Source organism: Nycticebus coucang, chromosome 8, assembly GCF_027406575.1.
Source record: "Nycticebus coucang isolate mNycCou1 chromosome 8, mNycCou1.pri, whole genome shotgun sequence".
NCBI classification, from domain to species: Eukaryota; Metazoa; Chordata; class Mammalia; order Primates; family Lorisidae; genus Nycticebus; species Nycticebus coucang.
In genome coordinates this window covers 6,754,018-6,778,147 of record NC_069787.1, presented here as the reverse complement: position 1 = coordinate 6,778,147, position 24,130 = coordinate 6,754,018, and the positions used below count along the sequence as shown (strand labels likewise).

The window sequence follows — 24,130 nt, the reverse complement described above, 5'->3', positions numbered from 1 at the left end:
TAAGTGATTCTCTTGCCTCAGCCTCCCAAGTAGCTGAGACTACAGGCGCCCAGCACAATGCCTGGCTATTTTTTGTTGGGGTTGTCATCATTGTTTAGCAGGCTCGGGTCTGGTTCGAACCTACCAGCCCCGGTGTATGTGGCTGGCATGATAACCACTGTGCTACAGGTGCTCAGCCTATTTATTTATTTTTCTTTATTTTACTTTTTTAAGACAGAATCTCACTATGTCACCCTCAGAGTGCTGGGGCATCACACCTTACAGAAATCTCAAACCCTTGGGCTTAAGTGATTCTCTTGCCTCAGCATTCCAAGTAGCTGGAACTACAGGTGCCTGCCACGACACCTGGCTATTTTTTGGTTGCTGTTGTCATTGCAGGCCTGGCCGGTTCAATCCCGCCAGCCTCAGTCAGTCATGTGGCTAGCACCGTAACCACTGTGCTACAGCACTGAGCCTATTTTCAATATACAGCAGATAGTACTGGGTTTTATCTGGGGTGGTAACCTTAAAGATTCCTTTGAAAATATATTCAGGGCCGAGTGTGGTGGCTCATGCCTGTAATCCTAGCACTTTGGGAGGCTGAGGCGAGTGAATTGCATGAGCTCAGGAGTCTGAGACCAGCCTGAGCAAGAGCGAGACCCTCCTCTCTAAAGAAATAGCCAGGAGTGGTGGCTGGTGCTTGTAATCCCGGCTACTTAGGAGACTGAGACAGGGAGGATGACTTGAGTCTAAGAGTTTGGAATTGCTGTGAGCTGTGACGCTAAGGCACTCAACAAGGGCAACAAAGTGAGACTCTGTCTCAAAAAAAGAAAGAGAATCACTTGAGCCCAAGAGTTTGAGGTTGCTGTGAGCTATGATGCCACCACACTCTACCAAGGGTGACAGGTGAGACTCTGTCTCAAAAAAAGAATGTGAGTTAAAAAGAAAATAATATGAATATGATATTAAATCTGAAATATTAATATATGTAATGTTAAAAATTAAAACTATGTGATAAACAATGAGACCAGCAGGTATAGGTGTGGCAAAGTCTCCGGAAGTGGTGTGGGTGAAAATCATTTCGGAGCTTTGATGTTGAAGATGAGAATCCATGAAGAGGTTTGAGCAGGACCATTCAGATAAATGCTGTGCTGTGGGCAGCCTGCTGGGTGTAGGGACAGGCTACTCTAGGTGGAGGGGTAAGAGGCTGATAGCCCTCTGCCCCTCCTGGGGCCGAGCTGGGCCAGGGACAGTAAGTAGAAGGAAATTCAAAAGAATTTTGTGAAAAGAAAAAAAAAAAATAAAAAGAATTTTGTGAATATTCATCTTACAAACTAATTGAAAATTGACACTTTGACATAATCTGGGAAATCTGAATATAGAGTATGAAATTATTTAAGGATTTTCTTTTCTTTTTTTTTTAGAGACAGAGTCTCACTGTACCTCCCTCGGGTAGAGTGCCGTGCCGTCACAGGACTCACAGCAACCTCCAGCTCTTGGGCTTCCGTGATTCTCTTGCCTCAGCCTCCCGAGCAGCTGGGACTACAGGCGCCTGCCACAACAGCTGGCTATTTTTTTGTTGCAGTTTGGCCGGGGCTGGGTTTGAACCCGCCACCCTTGGTAAATGGGGCCAGCGCCCTACTCACTGAGCCACAGGCATCACACTATTACTATTGTTATTTTTTGTTTTGTTTTGTTTTTGAGACAGAGTTTCAAGATGTCACCTTGGGTAGAGTGCTGTGGAGTCATAGCTCACAGCAACCTGCAACTCAGGCTCAAACGATCCTTTTACTTCAGTTTTTCTTTTCTTTTCTTTTTTTTTTTTTTTGCAGTTTTTGGCCAGGGTCTGGGTTTGAACCTGCCATCTCCGGTATATGGGGCTGGCGTCCCACTCCTTTGAGCCACAGGCACTGCCCTCAGTTTTTCTATTTTTAGTGGAGACAGGAGTCTCACTTTTGCTCAGGCTGGTCTCAATCTCATGAGCTCAAGCAATCCACCCGCCTCAACCTCCCAGAGTGCTAGAATTACAGGCAGGCTGTTATTTTTGTTAGGCGTGCTAATAGTGTAGCATTTATCTAAAAACTATGTCATCCATTGGCGAGGCAGGCTGAAGTGACTACCAGTGACATGACACTTTCTGGGACTTGTTTTGACCATCTCCAGCAGCAGGAAAAATGCAGAAGGAAAGACAAAGCAAGATTGGCCAACAGTGGAAGCTGGCGATTATATTACTGTAATATATTGTGTGTCTATTTGAAAGTTTCCATAACAGCACTGTTTATAGTGAGTGAGCCACTTCTCCCTGGGATAGAGAAGGATGTTAGTAGCTTGAAGTGAACAAGTTTGAACTCTTGTTTCCATATTTGGGGAGTGAATGAAGCAGGCAGGTTGCTGGGATCCAGTGGCAGACCCCCAGATTGTGAGGGAAGTAAGGATCGAAGTGGAGATTTTTCCTTCCATCATTTGCCAAAGAGCCAGAGCATTTGCTAGGCACGGGGGGATGGAGAAGCCAGCTGATTAGAGATGTGGTTGGAGCAGCGGCTCTGTGAAAATACACAGCTGAGTTTGAGTCCCCTCCAGCTGTGTGATCTTAAGCTAGTGACTCTCTCTCTCCAAGCTTCAGTTTCTGCTTCTATAAAATGGAAAGAATAGCACCTACCTCAGGAAGTAAGAAGCCCTTGGGAGAAAAGCTGGCACATGGCAAGCGTGCAGTGTACAGCAGCTGAGGGCTGTTTCGTTACACCTAGTTGGGGAGACACACACTGATCGATAATGACGACACAATGTAATATGTACTAGAGTTGAGGGAAGAATCATGGGGATTTTTGTCGGGGTCCTGCTCCAGGGGCAGGGGCCACTAAGACCTGTGGAACTGGCGGAGACTCACTGAAGAAATATAGAGTTAGAAACTGAGAAGGCCAGATTGACACCATCTTGTACTTCCTCATTCCACACCCCCCACTTTCTCACGACCTGTCCTTGAGCACACAGGCCTTGCAGAAATGGGGAGTGTTAAATAAACATACCCCGTGGATACAGGGGAGGTTAGCCCAGGATGCAGGCCCTTGCAAAACCCCGTTTGGCTCCCTTTATAATAGCTCAATCCCAACCCCCTACCCCATAGATCTAACCTCGCCTTTTGCTTCTGTAAACTGCTTTGCGTTAGGAATTCCAACCCCCTCTCCCAAATGAAAGAAGGGTATAAAAAACTCCTGCTTCTGTGATGCTGGGCTGAGAGTTTGAGATATGAATCCATCTCTGTCAGCTAGCCAATAAAGGACCCCATACCTAATTTGAACTGAGTGTGCTGGCGTTTTCTCTGTAATTCCACTCACATCGGGTACAACAAAACTACAATAAAGAAACATGTGGCACAGAATAGAATTAAAAGTGGGAGCTCAGGGGTCCATTGCCCATTTGTAGGATTCCAGCAATGGCTCTGAGTGTTTGCTCCACTCCGCTTTTATTTCTTTATTTCTTTATTTTTTGTAGAGACAGTCCACAGTGTAAAATGAGAGAACAGAGTTGCCAGCAGTTTCTCTGAGCATATCAGTGCCTATTGTTATTTTTTAAGGGTTTTTTTTTTTTTTTTGGCCGGGGCTGGGTTTGAACCCGCCACCTCTGGCATATGGGTCCGGCGCCCTACTCCTTGAGCCACAGGCGCCGCCCCGTATTTTTTAAGGGTTTGACTAGCCTTGAGAAATCTGAAGTCTGAGCCTTGTATTGAGAGAGCCTCCTGCTTGAGATCACACACACAGATTTCCAGGGAGGTGTTAAACTCCACTAGTTCCCCGTGGAGTAAAACGCCCTACCCTAGCAATAATCTCCTCTGAGGAATCGGTGGGAGGGAGGAATTTTCCTCCCATCACCACCACAGAGGATCTTCCTCTGCTATAAGGAATATAAGCTCTTCTGCCCATATCTCAGGGCTCCAGCTACTCCCTTGGTCTCTGCCCCAGGCAAATGCAATTCTCCACAATGGGTATCTGCTTTGGCTGTTTACTAGGCAGGAAATGACCCAGTTAATGTATCTTTCTAGGTCTTTGTCTGTTTTTTCTATGGCCATTTTTCCTCAGAGCGCTCACAGACCCAAGCAAGAGTGTTTATAAGCTGTATCCCCAACAAGCTAGAATTTCAGAAAAGGCAGGAAGCTTGCTAGCAATGGCTGGCTTAAATGTAAACTAGCTGACTTTTCTTTGTTCTGACTGACTCAGCCTACTTTTTAATTTTCCTCTTTTTCTGGGGGTGCTTTCCCTTGCCTGAATGGGGTCTTTGGTCCCCATTCTCCCTGCAACTGTGATGGTAGATTTTTTGTTTTTGAAATAGAGTCTCACTCTGTCACCCTGCATAGAGTGCCAGGGTGCCATAGCTCACAGCAACCTCAAACTCTTGGGCTCAAGTAATCTTCTTGCCTCAGCCTCCCAAGTAGCTGGGACTACAGGTGCCTGACATAATGCTTGCCTAGTTTCTCTATTTTCAGTAGAGACGGGGTCTCACTCGTGCTCAGGTTGGTCTCCAACTCCTGAGCTCAAGCAGTCCACCTGCCTCGGCTTTCCAGGGTGCTAGGATTACAGGCATGAGCTACCTCACCTGGCCTTAATGGTGAATTTTATGTGTCAACTTGACTGGGCTAAAGGATACTCAGCTAGTAAAACATTGCTGGGTGTGTCTGTTTTCAGGAGAGATTAGCATTTGAATCAGTGGATGGAGTGAGTAGGTAACATCCACCCTCACCAATACTGATGGGCATCATCCAACCTGTTGAGGGCCCAATACAACAAAAAAGGGGAGGAAGGACAAATTCACTCTCTGCCTCTTCTCCAGCCCTCAAATGTTATATCTACAGATTCTTAGGACCTCAGGCTGGGACTGGAATCACACCAGTAGCTTTCCTGGGCCTCCAGCTTGTAGACAGCAGATTGCAGGACTTCTCAGCCTCCATAATTGCATGAGCTAATCTGTCCCAATAAATGCCTGCCTATATACCTATATTTATTCTGTTGGTTCTGTTCCTCTGGGGTCCTTGAATAATAGGGACATGGGGTGGGGGTGACCTGTGACCAGGCCTTGAGGAGCAGGTAGAGAAGCAGGTTGGAATTCTGGGCACTGTCACATCCTCAGGTTCCCATCACTGCGCACCCTGCACCTGCCCCTCCCACCCACGGGACAGGTGTGTCCTGTGACATCTGCCTGAGCTTGAGCTTGACCTAGATATCACTCACAGGGGAGTCACTTCCCAGAGTTCTTGGGAGAATTCCCAAGCTGAAGCCATCTTCTCCTTTCAAAAGAAATAAGCCCATTTCAAACACTTGGGATGTGGGGCTCAAGATGCTGTCAAGAGCCTTCTCCCGACCTTCTTTACTTCTTTCCCCTTCCTCTTACCTTCCCTCCCTCCTTTTTCTTCTTTTTATTTCCTCCCCCCTTCTCTTCCTTCGTGTTTGTCCTAAAGGTCAACCCATACTGTTTGTTCACAGATATTGTTCAACACCTCCCCAAGAACAGACCTATACTAGCAGATCCCACAACTCTACCAAGGGATCACCAAGCCTAGAACAATTCTAAGGTGATGATTCCATAACATTTCCAGCCAGACTCTCCTGGGGCACAGTTGCTAAATGCATCTATCCTGAGTTCAAACAAAGAGATGGAATTCATAATCCAAATGTTTCTGAAGAACAAGAGTGCCTCTCTGATGTCATGGAACTTAAAAACTTACATCCTTAAAAACTCACCTTCCTTGCTCTTTGCTAGAGCTCTCAGTCCAGGCCCATTATTCCAGGGTCTGCAGCCAGGCATTGTTCTAGGCAGGTGGGAGGGAAGCACAGGTGATGGTTTTTAAGGGGGAGAGACGAGCAGTGAGGCCAGAGCTTGAACACATGAACTCTGACTCTAAAGGTCTGTTTTCCTGCCTCCTTCCCAGTCAAAAAGGAGACTTGTCAGTCTGCCATGAATCCGGAGAAACAGCAGGAAGAGACATTGGGGGAGGCACAGAGGCCTGCAAAAGTGGGCATGAGAGGAGAAACCCAGGAAGGCTTCAAAGAGGTGGCAGCTGGTTTTGCAGGTTGTTTGGGTTTGTCTGGTTATTTTACTGTTTTTAATTTTTATTTATTATTTTCTATTTCAGATCCATACAAGGGTACCTAGGATTAGATTACATTGTTTGTGTTTGTTAGGAAAAGTCCGAGTTGTGGTTGAATCTTTCACCTGGGAGGTGTGCCCACACCCCTACAATGGCGCCCATTAGGTGGGGGCTCACTGAGCCCCTTCCCCGGTCCCTCCTCCCTTCTTGAATTTAATTGTGTATTCCTCATGGGGGGGTTGTTTTGTTTTTTCTTTTCACTTTTTACACTCACTCTTATATTTTGTTGTTTTTAGAATAACTTCTCCCACCCCCTAGCAGAAGTAGCACTGATTCCTTACAGCAACTTGAATAAAATACAGTCAAGGAAAAAAAGAAAAACATCTGGGGCGGCGCCTGTGGCTCCAAAGGAGTAGGGCGCCGGCCCCATATGACGGAGGTGGTGGATTGAAACCCAGCCCTGGCCAAAAACTGCAAAAAAAGAAAAGAAAAAAAGAAAAACATCTGGAATTCCCACCCAGAAACAACCGCTGTTGAGACAGGTGTAAACAGGCTTTTCTCTGTCTACAAATTATCTTGTTTCTCACAAATGTGAGCCCAGACTGTAGAGGCTGCTTTCTGAAGTTTGGACGCAGTTTCCCCCGCAGCAACAGGGACCAGGCTTCCTACAGCCTTTAGCTGGGCCAGGAGGAGGGCGTGTCTGTTAGCGGTGGGCGTGGAGGAAGGAACTGCGCATGCAGTAGAATTCGTGTGGTGGGCATTTAAAGCCACCTTGTCTAATTATGGCTATCTTCATCTGTCTGCCTTCTTGTGTTTTAATTGAGGAAGGGAAAGGGTTTGTTTATTAAATCCCTAAATCTAAAGCACCAAATATAATAGTGTGAACATTTTGACATTTTAGCCAGTCTTCTTCGATAATGAATTTTAAATCGTTGCTTGGGATAGCTGCATCATAGCTTATTTGACCATTCCTCAGCGTTTGACGTCCAGCCTTTCCCCCAGTCTTTTGAAATATAAATAACCCTGGGAGAAAAGCATACCCCTCAGGGAGCAATTTGTGTGAAAGATGGGGTGAGGGGTTGGGCGCTTGTAGCCCAGTGGCTGGTGGGTTCAAACTCGACGTGGGCCTGCTAAACAACAACAACAACGACAAAAAATAGCCAGGCACTGTGGCAGGCACCTGTAGTCCCAGCTACTTGGGAGGCTGAGGCAAGAGAATCTCTTGAGCCCAAGAGCTTGAGGTTGCTGTGAGCTGTGACGCCATGGCACTACCAAGGGCGACAAAGTGAGACTGTTTCAACAACAAAAAAAGAAAAGAAAAAGAAAGATGGGGTTAAGGGGGCTGTGGGATCAGCTAGACGCAGGAGTTGGCGAACTTTCTGTAAACTGCCAGAGAGAAAATATTTTAAGCTATGCAGGCCAGGCGTTCTTTGTCGTAGCTCTTCCACTCTGCCATCGTGGTGTAAGAACAGTGTCATATCCAACTAAAACGGAGTGGAGAGGCCAAGGAGATCAAAGTATTCAGAGCACATAACATTGCTCCAAAAATGTAATTCTCTGCAAGTTTGGCTGCTGAAACTGGCTGTTGTAACTTGAGACAAGTTTTATCTGTAACTGCTGAAACAATTTGCTGCAACTGTAGGATCCATTTTGTCCAATTCCTTTATCCTCCAGTGCGGGCTTGCCAGCTCCAGTGACCTTCCTCACAGAGCAATGTGAAACATTCTTCTAGCCTCCTCTTTGGTCTTCAGACACATCAAAGCCCATCCAGTCTGCATGAGGCCCCAAATTACAATTCTTTCTCCCCCCCCCAAAAGTTTTTAATCTCAGAGATTCATCTCTGCATGCTTTATTTTATTTTTACATGTTTATTTTGACTTCGACAACAGTCAGAATGGATTGAGTGCTGCTGTGTTCCAAAAACAGGTGGCAGGCTGAGTCTGGGCTGTGGGTCACAGGTGGCTACACCCTGAGCTAGACCAAAGGTAGAAAAGTGAAGGACGTGTTAGGGAATTATGTACAGAACTAGAAAGAACAAAAATACACTCTGAAGCATGGGTATACGGCTGGGGAAGCAGAGAGAGACCTATAGATGTCACACGAAGAACTAGGAGGTCCTAACTCCTTGTGGCAGAAACTGAGTATTTGTTTCTTCCTTTTCTATGGTAATATCTAGGCACATGGCTACCAGAAGATAGACTACATTTTCCGTGCTCAATAGCTACCTGTGACTGGCCAGTGGGTTGTAAGTAAAGGTATCTAGTGGTTGCTTCTGAGAATGTTCCTTAAAACACATTTGGCATATGACCTTGGCCCCTTTTTTCTCTTCAGGAATGTGGATATGATGGCAGGAGTCAGAGTAGCAATATTTGACCATAACATGATCTTGAGAAATGAAATAGACTGAATGTTTGTGTCTTCCCTCCCCCAAATTAATATGCTGAAGCTTTATTTCCAATATGATAGTGTTTACTGCCCTTATAAAACTGACTCTGGGCCGGGCATGGGCCAGGGAGGCGGCGGGCGGTGGGGGCGGAGGCGGGCGCTAGTGCCCTGCCCGGCGCCGCCTCCTCGGCGCTGGCCCCGCGGACCAGCGGGCGGCGGAGCGCGGCCCCAGGCTGAAGCTAAGGGCCCTGCCTCTCTGGGAAGTGACTGTTGGTAGGAAGACAAGCTCAGAACCAAGAAGTTGTCACCACAGTTTCTGGTGACATGTGCCTTTTTATGGTCTGTACTGCACATTGAGACCATGGTATGGTGCTGACACTCAACAAGCAAACCGATGCATGAAGGGAGAAGGCCTCAACTACATGGTAGAAACAGACTCTGAATGTTAGACTTACAAGACTTAAACTTTAAATAACCTTGCTTACTGTGTTCAGGGAGATGAAAGATAGGATAGAGAATTTTGGTAGGGCACTAGAAATCACGTTTTTAAAAAGACATTGTGGCTTGGCACCCATCGCTCCGTGGTTAGGGCTCCGTCCACATACACCGAGGCTGGCAGGTTCAAACCCAGCCTGGGCCTGCTAAACAACAATGACAACTGCAACAAAAAAATAGCCAGGCGTTGTGGTGGGCGCCTGTAGTCCCAGCTACTTGGGAGGCTGAGGCAAGAGAATCGCTTAAGCCCAAGGTGCTGTGAGGTGTGATACCATGGTACTCTACTGAGGGCGACATAGTGAGACTCTGTCTCAAAAAAAAAAAAAAGACATTGATTTGAAAAATAACCAAGTAGAAATTATAAAGCCAAAAAATACAAAAACTGAAACTGTGTACTCTGAGGATAGACATAACAGCAGAACAGACACAAGTGAAGAGAGAATTGGTGAATTGTAAGATGGAAACAAGTATCTAAAATAAAGCACAAAGAAACAAAATGATAGAGATACAAACATAAAGAATATGGTGAAACCTTCTGTCTTACCTGCATAATAATTGGGATCCTGAAGGAAGAGAGGGACAGAGGGGCACAGAAGGGACACTAGGAGAGGTAGTGGCTGAAGCTTCCCAGCACTGGTGAAAGAACCCTAAAGAACTAAGCAGGGTTTTCAAGAATCCATACCTAGACTGGATTTTAAAAAAGTCTAGACCTGGTATGAAAAAAACAGACACAGATACCCTTAAAAAGAAAAGCCATTGCCTTCAGAAGAGCAACAACTGAGAGCTAATTTCTGAACCCAAACAGTGGAAACCAGAAGACAATAAGAAGCCATCTTAAACATGCCAAGAGTTGGGTTTATTCCAGAAATACACAGTTAGCTTAACACTTAAAAGGTAATCAAGCTTCAAAATTATGAAATGGTTAGGGATAAGATCCACAAGACCTGTATGCTGAAATCAACACCATGTTGCTCAGAGAAATTTAAAGAGAACTTTAAAGAGAAATTTAAAGGAATTTAAAGAGAATTAAAAAATAAAGAGAAATTTAAATACATAAAAAAAAAAACAAAACTGACTCTGGAGAATTCCTTTGCACCTTCCGCAGGTGAGGTTACAAGGAGAAGACAGTTAGCTGTGAGCCAGAAATCAGGCCCTCCCTGGATACCAAAACTTCTGGCACCTTGAGCTTGGATTTTACTGCTTCCAGGACTATGAAAATAGTATTTCTGCTATTTATGAGCCACCCAGTTTTAACAGCCCAAACAGACTAAGATAGGAAGGTTAGTTATAATGTAAGCAGACTTCTCAGCAGCAATATAAACCAGAAAGCAATGAATAATATTTTCAAAGTGCTGAAAGAAAATAAATGTCAACTTAGAATTCTAAATACACCTTAATATGTAAGACAAGAACTTAAAAAAGATACTGTCAGAAAAAGATGGAATGGGTTTGCCACTTCTAAATTCATGCTGAAAGAACTTCCCTGATTTCCTCATTAAGAAAAAGGAAACTGGGGCAGTGCCTGTGGCTCAAAGGAGTAGGGCACCAGCCCCATACGCCAGAGGTGGTAGGTTCAAACCCAGCCCTGGCCAAAAACTGCAAAAAAAAAGGAAAGAAAGAAAGAAAAAGGAAACTGGACACAGAAAAGAAAAAAAAGAATCAAAGAAAGAATTATTACTGGAGAAACTGGTAGGTTGGGTGTGCAGTGATTCATACCTGTAATCCTACACTTTGGGAGGCTAAGGCAGGAGGATTGCCATGAAAATGAATACATAGAGCCAGAAGTTCCATGATTAGAACTTCCCCAAAAACAAATGGGGGAATGAAGGAAAGTACTACCAAATCCAAAAAGGGGGGGGGGGACCAGCCGTGTAGCAGCACCTCTCGCCCCCTACCATAAGAATGTGACCTTTTGTAACTGTTCTAGGAAATAGCCCCGAGCTGAAGCAGATAACCGGTAACTGGTTCTGAGAAAAGAGCTAAGCAAATGTTTAACTGCTGATCTTGTCTTAAGACAGATGAGTAATGAGCCAGAGTTCTTCTTATCTGGAAAAGCCCCTGCTATGTCTGCTACCCCTCCCTACTTTGCAGTTTTTGCCTTTATAAGCTTGTAAAACCTGCTGTTCAGGGCTTGACTCCTCTGCTCCTGAAAGAGTTACGAGTTAAGCCCCAGCATGCTGGAATAAAACCCTCTTGCTGATTGCATCAAGTGCCGTCTCTTGCGGTTGATTGGGGTCGTCGTCGTTCAGGACAGAGTGGGGGGTCCTGTCCCAAGTCTTTCACTCTCTCTACTAAAAACAGAAAAATTAGTGGGGCATTGTGGCGCATGCCTATAGTTCCAGCTACTAGGGAGGCTGAGACAGGAGGATCACTTGAGCCCAGGAGTTTGCAGTTGCTATGAGCTATGATGACACCACTGCACTCTACCCAAGGTAACAGAGCAAGAGTCTGCCTCAAAAGAGAAAGAAAAAAGAGAGAGAGAGGGAGAAAGAAAAGAACGGAAGAAAAAAGAAATGGGCTATTTTCAAAAGATAAATACAGGCAGGCATGATGGCTCGTGTCTGTAACACCAGCATTTTGGGAGGCCAAGACAGGAGGATCATGTGAGGCCAGGAGCTTGAGACCAGCCTGGGTAACAGAGTGAGACCCCATCTCTACAAAAAGTCAAAAATTAGCTAGGCATGGTGGTTCATGCCTGTAGGCCTAGCTACTTGGGAGGCTAAGGCAGGAGGATTGCCTGAGCCCAGGAGTTCAAGGTTGTGCTGAGCTATGACTATGCCACTGCACTCCAGTTTGGACAATAGAGCAAGACCCTGTCTCTGAAAAAAAAAAAAAAAAAACAGAAACAAACCCCACAAACAAACAGACAAATACAGCTGGACATTAGTAGTCAGTAACTACTGAAGTAAAGGAATAGCAGAGCTCCATTTCAATCTGTGCAGACACAGAGGGAGGTTAGATGTTTTTTGTTTTTTTTTTTGGTAGAGACAGAGTCTCACTTTATTGCCTTTGGTAGAGTGCTGTGCCATCACAGCTCACAGCAACCTCCAGCTCCTGGGCTTAGGCGATTCTCTTGCCTCAGCCTCCAGAGTAGCTGAGACTACAGGCGCCCGCCACAACGCCCGGCTATTTTTTGTTGCAGTTTGGCCGGGGCCAGGTTTGAACCCACCACCCTCGGTATATGGGGTCAGCACCCTACTCACTGAGCCACAGGTGCCGCCCGGGGATTAGATGTTTTGAAGGGAGGATGAGGGAAGGAGAGAGCAGGGTCTCAGTAATAGTCAGGAAGTAAAAAATTACAAAGGGCTGATTAGTGTAAATGCAACTAGGCCAGCTATGTTTGCTCATTGGCAGTCGTGGAAGTAAGATCCTATCCCCCCTCAGAGACTAGGAGACAGAGGCCCCATCCTTTTGATGACTACATGTCAAAAGAAGAGTCTCAGATCCTTGAGAGAAACACTTTTGCATTGTGAGAGATACAGATTCACAGCTGTAAGCCATTTTTAGTAAGAAAGGGAGGTCAGAAGTTTATTGAACAGTGTTGGGCTGGAATGGATACTAAGTTCTCTGGCAGCCCCAGCTTTCTCAGTGTATTTCCATGGGGCCTGGGGTCAATTTAGGGACACATTCTTATGCTTTTAGAAGCCATTCTAGAGTTTGGTTCAATCTCAGTGCAGGGTTTGGATGGAGTTGTTACATGCCAAGAGTTCTGTGGTTCTCATGAAAAGACATGGATGAACCTTAAATGTATATTGGCAAGTGAAAGAAGCCAGCCTGAAAAGAATATATACCATATGCTTCTGAGAGTACAACATTCTGCAAAAGGCAAAACAACAGAGATAGTAAAAAGATCAGTGGTTACCAAAGGCTTTGGGGGAAGGAGGAGAGGTACATTGGTGAAGCACGGCGGATTTTTTTAGAATGGTGAAGCTATATACAGTAACTACATATGATAGAGTGAATCCGTGACACTATTCATTTGTTGAAACCCATAGAACTTTACAGCCTCCAATGTGAATCTTAATATATGCAAGTTTTACAGTATCATTTAAGAGTCAGGGAATTGTAAGATAGAATGCAGAGTATGGCAAAACAATCTTAACTGAATTACAGGCTCGTGAAATAACCTCACTGAATGGGACAAGGGAGAAAAGTGCTGACTTAAGTAGCTCTGGAAATGAATGGAATCTGCAAAACTAGCAACAAAAGAAGATAGATGTAAATAGCATCCTCTAGTTGATAAAGTTGTTTCTTGTAGGGTATAGGTTAGCAATCCCGACACCAAGCTACATGCATGCTGGAATTGAACAATTAGGTATATGGGTGGCTGACAATGGGGACCCAGGTTTCTCAGCCTTGGAGTGGGAGTGAAGGCAAGGGAGGCAGCAGAACTGTCCATGGGATAAAGAATTAGAATTAGAGATATCAGTGTGAATATGTGTTTACATTAACAGAGATACAAATGGATACATACAGAAATATTTATAAAGTCCACACACCATGGCTCAGGCCTGTAATCTTAACAATCTGGGAGGCTAAGACAGGAGGATCCCTTGAGTTCAGGCATTCAGGACCAGCCCGAGCAAGAGCGAGATCCCATCTCTACCAAAAATAAAAAAATGAGCCAGATTTTTTTTTGCGGCGGGCATCTGTAGACCTAGCTACTCAGGAGGCAATCACTTGAACCCAGGAGTCTGTGGTTGCTATGAGCTAGGCTGACATCATAGCACTATAGCCTGGGCAACAGAGTGAGACTCTGGCTTAAAAAAAAAAGACATGGATACGTGGATATGCATAGGTTAATACACACACACACACACACACACATCCTTGCTCTATCAACAATGACACCCAAGTAGCAGCAGCACTTATAGCACCCAGATCTTGGTCTCTAGTGCCAGTGTCAATAAAAGGAACCAAGGATTTCTTCTTGGAGAAATGGCTGATTTTTGGACTGGGTCAAAAAATTGCAAAACATTATAAGATGAGACTGAAGCATCTCGTAGTGCCAGTAAATAAGGAAGTATTCAAACACACACACACACAAAAAAAATGACTGTATACGTCAAAGGATCGATGAGCCAACTGAAAGAGCTCCCTATGGCCAGAGTTGGAACACCTTGGGCAACAAAATGAAGTAGTATTGGGTTATAACTCAAAGTACAAAATAAATATCCCTGAGTCCATACTGATATAAATAAATGATTGAATAAATAAGCGGGAGAGAATAGAGGGCAGAAGAATTTGAGATAATTTATGGAGATGCTCTCCCCTTCAGGAGATGGAGCATAACTTCCCACTTCGTAAATCCAGGCTGCACAGGGTGTGCAAAAGTAGAATGTGGAAAGGGAAGGAAAAGAAAGAATAACTTTATAATAAAGAAAACTGATAAACACTACCCCAAGCCAGGTGGTCAAGGTCGGGGCTGGGACCCTGGGTCACCAGGATCAACTCCCCTTAGGTACCTGAGGGCTATTCGTCTTAGCCGGAGGGAGAGAGAGAAACAGTCTTGGAGGAAGAGAAACAGTCTTAGTAGGAGAGCAAATCTGAGCAGTCTTCCTAGAAGGGCGCCAGGCAGCACCCTCTGAGCAGGAGGAGTGAAAGAATCAGAGTGAGGGAGCCCATGAAAGAATGAGACTCCGGACTAACCACTCCTGTGGCTATTTATAGAGGTGACCCCGTGGCTATTTGCACCACAGGGGTAGAAACTGCCAAGCACTGATGTTCTCCTCTCCTGCTCTTATGTGCTCTTGTGTTCTCCCTCCCCCATGCCCTTATCACTGAGGTGTCACCGAGATGTTATATCACAGGTGTTTCTTATAGTTACAGAGCATTCAGAGCTTAACTCTCACTTCTCCTTCCCTTGAACTATCTGGTCTGCTGCAGGACAAGATTAACATCGACAGAAATAATTCAGACTGACAGTATGGACCCCTGATATGTGGTGACAATGACACTTTTCCCCTGTAGTCTTCCTCCCAGAAGCTCATTCCCCTAGTCTAACCCTAATAACATCACTAGACAAATTCCAATTGAAGGATATTCTGCAAAATACCTGACCAGTACTCCTCAAAACTGTCAAAGTCATAAAAAACAAGGGAAGTCTGAGAAACTGTCACAACCAAGATGGAGACATGTAGGTGGTACTTGAAACAAACAAAAAAGACATTAGGTAAAAACTAAGTAAATCTGAAAGCAATATGGCCTTTAGTTGACAGTAGTGTATAAATGTTGGTTCATTCATTGTAACAAATATATCGTGTCAATGTAAAATGTTAATATTAGGGGGAACTGGGTGTGGGGATACAGGAACTCTGTACCGTGTCCACAGTTTTTCTGTAAATCTAAAACTGTTCTGAAATTGATGGGTTGTTTTTTTTAAAAATTAAGGAACAAAAGACTAAAAACTGGATAGACAAATGAAGGAACAATAATTCACAAAAATATATAAAAATGACTCACATACATTTGAACAAATATTCAAATCACTCATAACTAAAATAACACTGGCATGATAAGACATCTCATTAAGGAGGCTGCATGGAAACAGATATTTTCCTACATTTCTAGTGGGAATGCAAACAATTAATGGTGCAACCCTTCTGGAGGGGACTTTGGCACTACCTAAGAAAATTATAATTATGTATGTACCTACCTTTTAACTCAGTAATCCTACTCCTAAGAATCTACTCTGAAGATACAGCTTCAAAAATTGGAATATCTATAAGGTTATTCATTGCAGCATTGTTTGTAATTGCAAAATATTGGAAACAACTTAAATGGCCAAATATAGGAGAGTCGTTGAATAATCTGTGGCTTATCTCCACCCAATGAAAGTACCATACAGCTAAAAATTAGTGAGATCATTATGAGCTGATAGGGGTGATTTCTGTGTATACAGTTAAGGAGAGAAAAGCGAAGTGCAAAAAAGTATTCAAGGTGTGCTGCCTGTTTTTTAAGAAAGAAGGGGATATGGGAAAATGTACATGTTACCTGCTCATTTGTGCAAAAGAAATCTAGAAAGGGGAAACCAGAAAGGAAAGAGCTCAGTTACCTACAGTGGGTAGATAGGAAACAGGTGACAAAAAGAAGTGAGCATCATAGGAGAAGAAAGCCACACTGCCCTGAGAATATCTTTTTGGTTATCTTTGACTCCTAGAACAGTGGTAAGGTAACATACCTCCCCCAATAAATAAACAACAAGAGCAACCCAAAGTGGAATAGAAACACTAACAAATGAGCCTAACTGTGTTACAAATGAGTAACAGTCCACAGTGAAAGGGATGGGGAAGGAAACACCTAACTTTAGTAACTGTGGCATACACACAGTATTTGAACTGAATTTTCTAAGGCTAACGACAAAAAGAATACTGTAATTACCGAATTTATTTCTCACTGGGATATAGGCAACCAATTCTGAAAATGCTACATATGTATACTAGAACTGAACAAATAAGTAATTATATTACAGATATTGAGAGCAAGATTTATCACTGTCAAAGAAAGAAGCTACAGGGCGGCACCTGTGGCTCAGTTGGTAAGGCGCCGGCCCCATATACCGAGGGTGGCGGGTTCAAACTTGGCCCCGGCTGAAATGCAACCAAAAAATAGCCGGGCGTTGTGGCGGGCGCCTGTAGTCCCAGCTACTCGGGAGGCTGAGGCAAGAGAATCGCTTAAGCCCAGGAGTTGGAGGTTGCTGTGAGCTGTATGATGCCATGGCACTCTACCCAGGGCCATAAAGTGAAACTCTGTCTCTCCAAAAAAAAAAAAAGAAAGAAAGAAGCTACAAATAAGGAAATGAAGAAGGCTGAGCCAGACCCCATCTCTAAAAACAGCTGGGCATGTGGCAGGCGCCTGTAGTCCCAGCTACTTAGGAGGCTGAGGCAAGAGAATCTCTTAAGCCCAAGAGTTTAAGGTTGCTGTGAACTATGATGCCATGGCACTCTACCCAGGGCAATAAAGTGGGACTCTGTTTCAAAAAATAAAAATAAAAAAGGAAGGATGGAATATTTTTTCTTTCTTTTTTTTTTTTTTTTGAGACAGAATCTCACTCTGTCTCCCTGGGTAGAGTGCTGTGGCATAATAGTTCACAGCAACCTCAAACTCCTGAGCTCAAGCCATCCCCTTGCCTCAGCCTCCTGAGTAGCTGGGACTATAGGCGCCCGCCACCATGTTTGGCTAGCTTTCCTATTTTTGGCTATTGTTCAGTCTGGACTTGAATTCCACCCACCTCAATCAGCTGTCCTCCCAGAGTGCTAAGATTACACCACGCCCACCTTGAATTTTTTTTTAAAGAAACAGTCCATGAATCTGGACAAGAGTCTCACTCCCCAGAGCCCCATAGTAATAGCTATTTTGGGTTGTGTGCCAGGGAGCAGATACGGCCCTACGTATACCATCACATTGGATCTTCCCTTCTCCTAAGTCCTCGTCCCTTGGCTTCCTGGCCACCTCAGGAAGAAGGTTTATGTTTTCTTCCCACCTCACTCTTGCTCCTTCTGGGTCTCCTCCTCTGAATAGTGTTGTCCCTCAGCATCCCCCAGGGGATTGGTTTCAGGATTCTCGCCATGCTTCAGGAACACTCAAGTCCTGAAGTCAGCCTTGCGGCACTCACCCACACCAAAATCAGTCCTCCGTAGATGCAGGCTTCATATCCATGAATAATGTATTTTCTACCCATGCTTTTGGTTGAAAAAAAAATCTGAGCATAAGTGAACCCGTGCAGTTCAAACAGTGTTGTTCAAAGGTCACCTATGCTGGAGTTCCTCAGGTCACAGTCCCAGGCTCTCCACTCATCTCTGGTCACGTTCTTTCTAATGATTTCATTCACTTCCAGGGCTTTATGTATTCATTCATCAATAATATATATATATATTTTTTTTTCTTTTGGCTGGGGCTGGGTTTGAATCCGCCACCTCTGGCATATGTGGCCAGTGCCCTACTCCTTTGAGCCACAGGCACCTCCCATTATATATATATTTTTGAGATAGTCTCACTATGTAGCATGCCGTGGCATCTCAGCTCACAGCAACCTCAAACTCTTGGAAATAAGTGATTCTCCTGCCTCAGCCTCCCAAGTAGCTGGGACTACAGGCACCCACCATAACGCCCGGCCATCTTTTGGCTGCAGTTGTCATTGATGTCTAGCTGGGATGGGCTGGGTTTGAACCCACCACCCTTGGTGCATATGGTCGGCGCCGAGTAACCACTGTGCTACGGGTGCTGCCCCATCAATTATTTTTAATCAACTTTAATGAGGGATAATTTACATATATGTTCACTTTTTTTTTTTGAGACAGAGTCTCACTTTGTTGCCCTCAGTAGAGTACTATGGCATCACAGCTCACAGCAACTTCCAACTCCTTAGGCTTAAGCGATTCTCCTGCCTCAGCCTACTGAGTAGCTGGGACTACAGGCACCCGCCACAACGCCCGGCTATTTTTTTGTTGCAGTTTGGCCAGGGCCGGGTTCGAACCTGCCACCCTCGGTATATGGGGCTGGAACCCTACTCACTGAGCCACAGGCACCACCCATGTTCACTTTTTTTCAAGCTGTTTGACAAGTTTTGACAGCACACAGCCACGTAATCACCACCACAGTAAAGACATAAAACATTTCTATCACCCCCAAAAGTTCCCTCATGCCTCATGTGGCAACCCCATCTCCTATTCCCAGCCCCTGACAACTTCTGATCTGATTTCTCTCACTGTATAATTTTATGTTTTCTGAACGTTTCATGTAAATGAAATCAAACAATATGTAAACTTTTGTGTCTGGTAACTTTTACTTAACATATATGCCTGAAAGTGTTCCAACCCTGCAATTTCTCTTTTATACCAGTGATTTTTTCTTTTTTTTTTTTTTTTGAGCGTGTAAACTATGGTTTATTGTTCTTTAAAAGGGCTTAGGGTTTGGTTTTATTTATTGATTGATTTTTTTTAAACATTTGATCATTTTTATTTATTTTTTTTGCAGTTTTGGCCAAGGCTGGGTTTGAACTTGCCACCCCTGGTATATGGAGCCGGCACCCTACTCTTTGAGCCACAGGCGCCACCCTAGGGTTTGGTTTTAAATCAGGCTGCACTCCTTTTATCAGTCTGACATCTCTCTCACCATGTCAAACTGGCTTCAGCTAGCAATACTTCATTAAATCCAAAAGAAAAAATTGTTTTAATTTTGAGGGAAAAAAATCCAGTTCTGAGAACAATTAACATTAGTTTGTAATTTAAAACAAAACGAGGGCTAATATTTCATGTTGCTTTTTACACCCTTCTCCTCAACGTAGAACCAGGAATGAGGTTTTCCTAACTTAGGCAGGCACTGATACTGAAGGACACTGCACACACACATCCATGCACACATGTGCGTACACACACACCTACCCTTCCTGCGAACAACAGAAGTCAGAGCATGCCAAAGAAAAAAGGTTTGTTATGATATTGATCAAAACCCTTGGGAGTCAACAGTCTTAGCTTAGCAGGAGTGCTGTTTTGATCTTGAATCTACATTAAAGGAATCTATTGTCATGTTCTGAAATAATTTTGGAAAGTACCATGATTTTTTACTTTAAAATTCTAGAAACAGGGCGGCGCCTGTGGCTCAGTCGGTAAGGCGCCGGCCCCATATACTGAGGGTGGCAGGTTCGAACCCGGCCCCGGCCAAACTGCAACCAAAAAATAGCCGGGTGTTGTGGCGGGTGCCTGTAGTCCCAGCTACTCAGTAGGCTGAGGCAGGAGAATCGCTTAAGCCTAAGGAGTTGGAAGTTGCTGTGAGCTGTGTGATGCCATGGCACTCTACCGAGGTCCGTGAAGTGAGACTCTGTCTCTACAAAAAAAAAAAAAAAAAAAAATTCTAGAAACAATTTTCAAAAGCATTATTTTGTTTTTGTTTTGTGGGTTGGGGGAGGAGAGAATCTATAGATTTTCATTTAGTTAAAAATCTCTGGTAACAGGAAATAGGCAGTTCACATAGCCAGCCAACATCTGAGGTATCATCAGTGAGAGACAAGGCTTTGGTCCATTCCTGCCAGCTAGCTGATGCTAACAAAACAGGACGCTTATGGCTCTGCACAGCAAATTCCAGCAGGACATGATGACCCTAAGCCTGTATTCAGAGCCTGTGAAGCAGGGCACTATTAAGTATGTAATGTTTAGATGGAAACAGTACAAGAGCCCCTGATGGTGTGCCTCTACCTGCCGTCAGTGTAGCTTGGTTATAACTCCCTTCTGCAAAGAAGCAGAAAATAGCTTTTCTAGATCAACACATTAAATATACTAGTGATTTTCAACCAGTGGGCTGCAGCATACTGGTGTGCTGTGAGGGGATCTTAGGTGTGCCGCGAAATGTTTTAAAGATCATTAATTAAATTATTTTTGAAAGAAGTTGAAAGCACAGTAAGTATATTCTTTATTCTTTTTTTATCAACATAATTTGAGTTTGCCATGAAAGTTTAACTATAGGTTCAAGCGTGCATGAGATAAAAAAGGTTGAAAACGGGTGGCGCCTGTGGCTCAAGGAGTAGGGCGCCAGTCCCATATGCAGGAGGTGGTGGGTTTAAACCCAGCCCCGGCCAAAAAACAAAAAACAAAAAAGGTTGAAAATGCTGCCTTATACTCAACATTCTATCCTTAAGAAAGCTGCTGTATTCTATTTCCATAATACAACCAGAATCTGCCCATTTCTTTCCACCTTTACCACCATTCCCAAATGCAAACCACTCTGATTTAGTGCTGGAAAGATCTTAGTATATAAAAAATATTAATAAACTGAAAAATATATATATTCATAAATCGATCACATGCCCTCCTTGCTTTGCACCCTCTGGTGGCCCTTTAGTGCTCTCACATAAAATCCTAACTCCTGGCTTTGGCCTGAAAGGTTGGTAATGAGCCGGGCCCTGTGCACTCCTCCAATCCCATTCTTCTCCAGTAGGAGGCAGACCGCATTCCAGCCATTGCCTTTTCTCAGCTATATCAGGCTTGCTCCCACCTCAGGGCCTTTGCTGTTCTCTCTGCCTGGGAAGCTCTTCCCTCAAATCTTTGCCCAGCTGTCTCCTTTTCATCTGATGAGGTTTTAGCCCAAATGTCTTTTCCTCAGTAAAGGGCCTCCCTACCACCTCTCCTGAAGTTGCCCCTTTTATTTTTTGTACAGCTCTTATTTTCCTTATCTAGTCACTTATTTCCTTAATGCTCATTTCTTTACTAAAATATAAAATCCTAAAAGGAAGGGGCTGTTTTAGTCCAGTCCCCTGCTTCGCCCCTGGAACGGCACTGTCCGCTATGGCAGCTACTACCCACAGGTGGTTACTTAAATTAATTAAAAGTAAATAAAATCAAGAAGTCAGTTCCTTAATTACACTAGTCACAGTTCTAGTGCTCAAGAGCCACATGTGGCTGGTGGCTGTCACATTGGATAGCCGTAAAACACTTCCAACACTGCAGAGTTCTGTAGGACAGCTCTGGTCTAGAAGCAGCCACCTCATGAGACCAAGTACCCAAAGAATACCTGTTAAATGAAGATTTCTTTTATCCTCATCTTAAGGGTGAGAAAAAATAGTTCAGAGAAGTTGTGTCATTGTCTTGGGGCCACACAGCCAGGTTGCCTCCCAGTAGAGATGTGAAGCCAGGATCATCTTGCTCCAAATCACAGGCCTCGGGTGTTTTTAAGGAAGGACTGCTGGCCGAGGTGCGACAGGGTCTGAGGTCAGTCCTGACTCCCAGATTCACTGGCTGTGTGACCCTCAGCAAGCCCCCTTGCTTCTCTGGCCCTCAGCTGCATTGCTAAAAACCAACCGACCCTGATGTCCGGCTGTTTGGGGATGGTGAGCAGGGAACCTTGTGTGACTGAGTGCACGGGCCTCCTGCTCTGCTCTGGGGCAGGCCAGCATGGGGAGCAGGTGGGGGGGCACTTTGGGAGGGTCGAGAGAAAGGTCCGTTAGTCGGCTTGCCCAACTGTGGTTGACAGCTCCTGTTTTTCCAATGGGTGGGAAAGCTGAGGCTCAAGGAGGTAAAGAAACTCGGCCAAGGCCGAGGGGGCAGAGCTGGGATTTGAACTTCAGAATCTCTGAATATTATGCCCAGGCCAGCTAGTAGAGTCGAGAGCCAGCAGGCACAGGTATCAAAGGGAGGCGCTGTCTGGTGAAAGGGGGTGAGCTTCCCGTCACAGGAGGGTGTGCAAGCCGGTTCTGGGTCGCGGCCGTGACCACCGAACCCTGGCCGGTGCGGCGTCCGCGTCCGCGTCCGCGCGAGCTCTGCGCCCCGGGGGCGTGGCGTGGCCGGGGGCGTGGCCGGGGGCGTGGCGGGGCGTGGCCGGAGGGCGGGGGCGGGGCTGGAGCGTGGCAGGGGCTGCTATTTCGGTCCTGGGAGCGCAGCCCGCGCCGCGGCGGGGGAGGGGGCTGCGTCGCCATATTCCCTCCTGCCGGCCGGCCCCGCGGCGCGCAGCCACCATGAGCGCCGCCGCCTTTCACATCTCCAGCCTCCTGGAGAAGATGACGTCCAGCGACAAGGACTTCAGGTGCGCCCCCTCGCCCGGCTCCCGCCTCTTCGCCCCCCACTGAGGCCCCAGGTCTCGGTCCCCTCCCCAAGAGCTGGGCCAGCCCTCCATCCCCGATGGTGCAGCCCCTGCCTCTCCTCCCGGCCTGGAGCTGCACCCCCGCAGACCCGGTCCCTGCCGGAGCTCTACCCTCCCTCTCCCCCTGCCACCGCCCTGCCCTCTGGGACTCCAGTCGCAGCTACGTCTCCCGCCGTGCAGTGGTCAGCCTGACTTTCGTCCCCTATCAGAGGCCCAGCTCCGCCCCTCTGCATCCCTCCTCGGCCTCTTCTGTTCCCGCATTTGGGCCCCCGGGCCTGCTGCTTTACAGTGAACCCATCGTAAAGCCCTCGGCCTATCCTGGGGACCCTGGCGCCGGCGCTTCCCGGTGCCTCTGCCCCCAGGCTGACTTTTTCGCGGAGACCTTCAGTTCTGTCCTCTTCTTTAAGTCACCCAGGTTCTTCCTGAGATACAGAGGGAGGGGGGCGAGCCGAGTCTGGGGTTGCGGGCACAGGTAGGGATGGTTGGGGTGGGGCCTTCTGTGTTTTGTGTGCTGTTCCCCCTGTCCACCCCCTCCCATCACAGAAGCGGGAGAACAGAACTGAAAAGAATGGCAGAAACATCTGTTCAGCCCTCACATCCTCCTGGGAAACTGAAGCCCAAGGCAGAGAGCAATGGGCCTGTGGTCATGTGGCCAGTTCTGTCCCCTCAGAGCAGAAAGGAGATCATAGAGAACAACATAGCCTCTGTCACTTATCAAACAATCTGTCACTTTATTTCCATTTTGCAGATAGGACAGCTGAGGCTCAGAGGCATGAAGGGCCTAAGTGCAGTCACAAAGCTAGGAAGTGGAGGACTTGGAGCCCAGATCTGGGCCAGTCTAATACAGAGGCCAAGACGTTAGTGAAGCTTTCTGATTCCAACCCCCTGACGGAAGACTGAGGCCTGCTCTCCTGGTCTGACCCCTGCCCTCTCCTGCAATCCATTCCTCAACTCCCCTCCAGAGCCCCCTGACATTAGTACAAGCTTCAGAGCCATGGTCCTGGCTTCAGTTCCTGGCTCCCATCACTTGTTGGCTGTGTGACCATGAACAAGTTACTTAACCACTCTGGGCTTCTCTCTGCTTCTGTTTTTATAAAATGAGGTAATAATAGAACCCACTCCAAAGGGTTGGCATGAGAATGAAATGAGGTTGTACATGTGAAATGCTTAAGCGAGTGGCTGGCACCAGGTATGTGCTTAGTAAATGGCCACTATATGATTCTAGCACTCAGAAATCTGCCATGCCCTCTCCCCACTCTATACCTTTACAGGGAGTTCTTTGCAGCTCCTGGACCTCCCCACTTCATGTGCTAGCTCCTACTCAGGTGCCACCTCTTTGGGATACCTCTTGACCCCAGGCGGGATTGGGCATCCCCCCTGAACTATCACACACCCCCCACCACCCCAAGTAGCTGCTATATCACTTCTCAGCCTTGAGAGGCCCTGAGTTCCTGGACCCCTGTGCACTTCCTTTTGGTGCCCCAGAGCCTGTCTTAGGTACACAGCAGGTGCTTAGTGAATGTTTTCTGAGTCCAGGCCTCCTTGATGTGCACTCTGTGTGTAATATCAGTCCATCCACCTGCCTGGATGGTAGTAATTATTCTTCCTGTTCCCCATAGGCTT

The 24,130-nt window shown here is 45.8% G+C and overlaps 1 protein-coding gene and 1 pseudogene across 2 annotated transcripts in view; both read left to right on the top strand.

Moving 5' to 3' along the window:
• LOC128592437 (histone-lysine N-methyltransferase SETDB1-like) overlaps positions 1 to 21,875 on the top strand; it is a 46,689-nt pseudogene extending 24,814 nt beyond the window's left edge.
• A 414-nt stretch (positions 21,876 to 22,289) lies between these two features.
• CAND2 (cullin associated and neddylation dissociated 2 (putative)) overlaps positions 22,290 to 24,130 on the top strand; it is a 36,092-nt gene continuing 34,251 nt past the window's right edge. The window contains exon 1 of one of the 2 annotated variants that reach the window (XM_053599194.1): positions 22,290 to 22,450. In XM_053599194.1, coding sequence (XP_053455169.1) covers positions 22,383 to 22,450 — 68 coding nt within the window. In that variant the 5' untranslated portion in view covers positions 22,290 to 22,382. The remainder of the gene's footprint in view (positions 22,451 to 24,130) is intronic. The other variant, XM_053599193.1, reaches the window with a different exon arrangement.